The 6175-nt window shown below is 33.1% G+C and overlaps 1 protein-coding gene across 3 annotated transcripts in view; it reads left to right on the forward strand.

The window, feature by feature from the left end:
- The window catches only part of LOC108365600 (glutathione-specific gamma-glutamylcyclotransferase 1), a 42169-nt gene that overhangs the window by 21495 nt on the left and 14499 nt on the right, over positions 1 to 6175 (forward strand). For all 3 annotated transcript variants that reach the window (XR_001847957.1, XM_017619666.1, XM_017619667.1), the window contains exon 2: positions 4151 to 5012. Coding sequence is in view for 2 of the 3 variants with exons in the window: in XM_017619666.1 (XP_017475155.1) it covers positions 4638 to 5012 (375 nt within the window). In the remaining variant the exon portion in view is untranslated. The remainder of the gene's footprint in view (positions 1 to 4150; positions 5013 to 6175) is intronic.

Here is a 6175-nt window from a genome sequence, read left to right on the forward strand (position 1 = left end):
AAATCAACTCAGCTCGACGTTCTGATCATATAAGTATACATTTTAATGGGTCTATCTCTTTTTGTTCTGGTACTTACAAACATCGGACCAAAGTTATAATACCATTTCATGCTCATGAAAGGTATAAAAATATCTACATAAATACATACATATGTATAAAAAATGTCTGCCTGGAAATTTTCGGTTTCCTTTGAACAACTTTTTTCAATTTTAATGCTTTCATGGTTAATAAATTATGGTATAACTAGACAAAATGTATGTGCATTAGGGTGCACCAGAAATTTTATTTTGCGGAATTCGATGCGGGGTTCATTTGCCGTCAGGGTCGTATGAAGCGTCAATCTTCCTGTTCAATATGTTATTTCAATAAATTTACTAATCGTAATTGGATAAATTTGGTGAAAAAACAATTATTGATAGGCAGATCCACGCTTCATATGACCCTGACGGCAAATTAACCTCGCATATGATATGTTATCTGAACGTAGAATTTTCCGTTCTTTCTGAATTTGAGATAAAAATAAGCCACTTTTTAAAAACACCCTGTTGACCTCGAGATGACCTTGAAATTGAATTAACCCTCTCCTTATTGCGCTACTATTTTTTATGAATTTTGCATGTTTTTAAAAAAGTCTTAAGTTAAAAGAAAAATGTGGGGTGTGAGGTGAGGGGGTTTAAAGCTCAGAAATTATACCCCATATATATATATAATTTTAAGAGAATATTTTTAGTGATTTTAAACGGATAATTTTCAGTATTTTATCGTTTTTTGCATATTTCCATATTAAATACATAATATGTACACATATATATGCCCTAGGCCTCAATCCGAAGCCCTTTTAAATAATGCCGGCATCTTGAAACTTCCTCAGCATTACTAGAATCGAAACGGTAATAGCTCGATGCAGGCGCCTTTGGTTTTGTTTTACTCTAACAGAGAGCATCACTAAGGTGCAATGAACTATTCTTTCTTATATTACTCAAAGAATTTATTTTGTAGATAGGCTCCTCTAGTTCCCATGGCCTCAAATGTACATATTTTATTTAGGCCAAATAAAATTTCGTGTATATGTATATCGAATTTATGTTCCGAGAAATCCTAGCTAATGTTCATACAAACATACATGCATTAAATATAAAGATTTGAATAAAATTTCCACTTAATATTTGTTGTTTAAGAATAAGAGTTATATAAACAGATTCGAATAAAATGTCTTAATATTTGTTGGCTTTAAGAATAAGAATAATTTTGCATGTGATCATTACATTCATTAAGCAAAAAATTCGAGTCATTTTTAATTCCTCTCCTTTAGGGTTAATAAGAGCATGTTCATAAGTGAATGCATTCATATTTACGTTATAAGGAAAAATAAGTAAAGTCGGAGTTTTAACACTCTCACCCCTAGGATTGTTCTATAACCTCGTATTTTTTGTATTTTGAAATCAAAAAATATTTATATTTTTTATGGGAAAAAACAAGTTTTCTTAGAAATGCTATAGAATTATTGAAGATCAATATTTTCCAATCTGTTGCCTTGTCTATACCTACGAAAAAAAAGCATTAACAAAAGATTGATTCGATTCAACACATATTTCTTTCAAACATTTATTCCTCAGTCTTTACAGCGCACTCGATGAACCCGTGTTCAAAAGCAAACAGAACCCGTTGGTTTTATTCGACATTTTTTTAATAATAAATTTGCGTGTTTGACAGAAATGGAAGCAAGGGATGTTTCTCTTCCGGAGACTCCCAATAATAATACCCAATTATTTATTTAACCATAACTTTATTTTATAGGGGCCAAAGCCCCTGAAAATGCAATGGGGGACCAATGAAAAATCCTTAGTATTAAAAAATGGTTAAATAAACAATTTGGAATTATTATTGGAAATCTGCTAAAAAGAACCAGAGTTTTCCTATCGAAAAATATTGATTTTCAAGAATTCTATAACATTTCTACGAAAAGTGGGGTTTTTCCATATAAAATATTTTTTGATTTCAAAATTTAAAATAGGGGTATATATTAAAATTCCGAATTTACTTTTTTTTTTTTTACCACCCTAGTGTACATAACCGATGGACAAAATAGTTTCTTAAAACTAAATATGCCACACTATTTTTAATGTATTCATGTGTGTATTTGAAGATCCCGACTACCGGCGACATATCGTTAAATTTATTTGCTTAAGTCGAATATTTTATCTACAGATGTAGTATGTACGTATGTAAGCCAAATATTTACGTAAACATTTTTGATTTACCAAAAATTTCCATTTGGCCAAAAAATAAAAATATTGTCGTTTAGAATACAAAACCGCGTATCGTCGTCGTTCTGCACAACCGCGCAACTGACATTTTTTGTCATAAATTGGATTTGCTCACCGAAGCTCTAGGCTCAAGTCTCTTCCATTCGTCCTGAAATATACTAGCCAGAAGTGCCATTGCTTTATAAAAGAGAGAACAATTTTGAAATATGTATGTGTTTTTACTCTCTACAAAATTATTTATTCAACCTCACATACGCGGTTTGGCATTATGTTGATACGCGGTTTTGAACTTTAAACGACCAAAAGCAAAATAGAAAGAGAAAAAGTGCAAAGTACAAAATACTACGGAACAGTGTTGACAATTTCGATACAATTGTACTTTTTTGATACAATTTCAAGTGCTTTCTACTTTCCTACTACCCAGCACTTTTTGTACAATTTTAGCTGCCAAAATTTGGTAGCACTTGATTCATTAAGTTTTACAGCATTGTTTTCATTAATTTCTTAGATGATAGATTCAGATTATATACGGGACGCATATTGTAGAGCTGATGCAGTATTGTTCATTTGTCAAAACAAAGAAGAACTAAAAGACGAAGATATTCTAAATTTTGGAACTATTTGCGCCAGTTTTTTAAAGTTGTTGGGCGGTTAATATTAACCGGCATAAATAAATTGATATAATCAGATAACATTTGCCATTTCCGCCCACAAGAGCTGTAGGTAGGTAGGTAGCAGTGCGTCTACTTTTATCACTTTCCACATTTCTTCATTCTTAAGTGCAAAGTAGCCCATATTTATGCGAAGTCGTACAAATAATGTCGAAGGTGAAGGTAAAAAGGGAAATCTACTACGGAAAATTTGTTTTTGACTTGATTTTTTAACCGATTTACTCCTGAATCGAATTGCGGTAGTCCGAACACTTTTCTCCACATTTGTACTGTTTTATAAACCTCAAACCGTAGTGTATACAGCAATAGTAAGTAATGTGTTTAAGTTCAATTTCAGATGCTTAACTTTTTGGTGGGGACATTGATTCATGCCAAGGTGTTGTCAGTAACTTAACTTCACTTTTTCGGCAGGTCTATTCCGGTCACGCACTTTAAAGTACCAGAAACGGTACTAATTATTTACTACTTTTAATCCTTTGGTGCATACTATTTCAAATTAAATGTAGACAAATGTATAATTACAGGCTTATAAGCCTGAATATATGTTTGTATCGGCAGCTCCACACAGCTTGGATATATATTTATTGTAACTTTTAAAAAGTTAAACCCGTGAAATAAGGCAATTTCCTATAAGACTGTAAATTATTTTCTAAATAGATTAAAACACATAAATATCGATAATATAAGCGAATTCTTAATTTAAGCATGCAGCCACCCTATTCTAGTGTATCAGTAGTTCATTTGGCTCAATATTATGACGATACAGCAAATGTTATTTAATATAAAAAATCGCCTTTACATACGATTTTTGTGAACGTTTTTTTCCATTGATAACCACGATATCTTTTATCCAACAATCCAGCAATTTTAAATATTAATATTGTTTTGAAAACACCAAGTTCTTTAAAAATCACGATAAAACAAATTACTAAAATGGAGTATTTTAGATACTATTCCCAACGAATAGTAATATAAAAGTTAAGATCGGCAGCACTGAAAATCAGCATGCCGATCTTGTCAAAATCACAACAAACACGACGCTACTGACAACTCCTTGTTATTGTTCCACCATTCCTGTAATTATTGTACCATGGGCTACCACCTTATATGAGTTCGCCTTGAAATAAATTGTCAAATAAAAAAATAAAAATATTAAAAAATTTCAAGTTAACTTTATTTTATTCAATATTTTTTTTTCTTTTAATTTGCAGTAAAAATATCAAACAAACACAAAATTCGCAGATGGTCTAAACAGCGGCAACATATTTCGGATAAGCGTAAATCAAAAAATTAAAAAAAAACAAAAAAAAAAAAAGTGAGAGTCATTTCACAAGTCAAATATGATAAATCTCTAAAATAATCTCTACCGATCTCTCCAAGCAAGTGATGAGCTAAATTAAATGCATTCCCGCACAGCACACCATTGAAAGCCTCATCATTACAAGTACGCGCACATACATACATACAATCACTTACCAAAAGCCCATCCAAAAATCGATGTCTTGCAAGAAACGGCAGCAACAAAAACCACTATTATCATATCATCAATACCACAGCGACAAAAGTGTTGGCGTCAGACAAAAAGCTTGCAACAAAGATCGCGGTTGGCGAGCGCACACAATCAACCATTACCGGCAAAGATAGTGATCATCAAAAGTCGTATTATAATCGTTTAAATTTAAGCTTTCCATACCAAAGATGGCGCACAATCATAGAGACAGAGATATTCACAACTACAACCAAAACCACAATCGCAACGTTGAAAATCTTAATCAAAATCCGGCAGCACGTGGCGCACCTGAATATTTCGAAAATCTCTTCTTGAATGGAAATTTCGCAGCCAATGAAGATGAGGAAATGCTGGATGTAGCCGCGGCGGCGGCGGCATTTGCACAGCACAACAACAACTTAGCCAATAACGCCAATGATGAACCCTGCTGTTGGGTATTTGGTTATGGTTCGCTATGCTGGTATCCCGGCTTCGAATATTCCAAATGCATAACGGGCTATATAAAGGGTTTCGTGCGGCGTTTCTGGCAGGGTAACACCACACATCGTGGCACTGAAGATAAGGTGAGCGTATAGAAGATGTATGCAAAATGTATCGATATCTATTAAGAGCTTTTTTAGGAGTTAGTGTGACGACCAAAACCGTCAAAAATACACACCCATTCGCAATTTTCTTACCAAAGTAAACCCAAATTTCAGCTACTTATGTACATATGTATGTTGGTTGGTAAGATCGATTCTACGAATGACTTGTTTGTATTTACATTAGGGTGTCTCACCGAAAAATGGCCGGTTTTCCACCGGAATTATAAATTTTATTACATATATTTAAAAACTTCCGCCAAAATATTTCGAAAAATGGAGACATACAGATTTACGCCGCCTCCGAACAGCAAATGGAATTTTATTAGAAGCTTTTTAATGGCAGAAAAGCATTCGGAGGTTTGTCATTTCTTGCCGTTTTCTAATTAAGACCTTTCCCGGACCAGAGAGCGCACCCAGGCCCTACAGAGTGGTAGTACATACCCCTAACCACTCAGCCACATATGTAATTAGATTTTCGGAGATACATACATATTTTGAAATCGGTTCAGCTTATGTATTTAAGTCTTAATATTTTTTACGAAATGTTATGACCAAAGTCTTAAAATATAAATTTTATAATAACAATGAAGAACAGTTCCAAATTTATGGAGAATGATGCACCCTAATGTGGTAAAAAAAGTAAATTTGGAATTTTAATGTCCTCACGCCCTAGTGTGGTTCTATAAAGAAAAAATGATTCCGCTGTTTTTTTATTTTGAAATCAAATAAGATTTACAGGTCACTCAAAGTTTTCCACGTATTTTATGCAAATGGGGAAAAAACAAGCTTTCGCTGAAATGGTATAGAATTCTTGAAAATCAATATGTATTTCTCTTCAGAAGGCTTTCATTAATAATATCCAACTGTTTACTTAACCATTTTCTATTATAAACTTTTTTATAGGTCCCCTAAAAACCTCAAAAACGCATAAGAAAGCTATAGTATTAAACAAGTAAGAAAGTCTAAGTTCGGGCGGAGCCGAACATTAAATACCCGGCGCAAGTATTAAATATATGTTTTTTCACCTTTCCGAAACCTTCCGCTAGATGGTAAGCCGGGGTGTATCAATTTTGAGTAAATTAGCGTCCTTCAATTTCGAAATATTGAAGTTTCAAGCATTTCTGAAATTTACCGTTATATGA

The sequence above is a fragment of the Rhagoletis zephyria genome, unplaced genomic scaffold (genome assembly GCF_001687245.7).
Source record: "Rhagoletis zephyria isolate East Lansing unplaced genomic scaffold, Rhagoletis_zephyria_1.1 Rzeph_scaffold_01927, whole genome shotgun sequence".
Lineage (NCBI taxonomy): Eukaryota > Metazoa > Arthropoda > Insecta > Diptera > Tephritidae > Rhagoletis > Rhagoletis zephyria.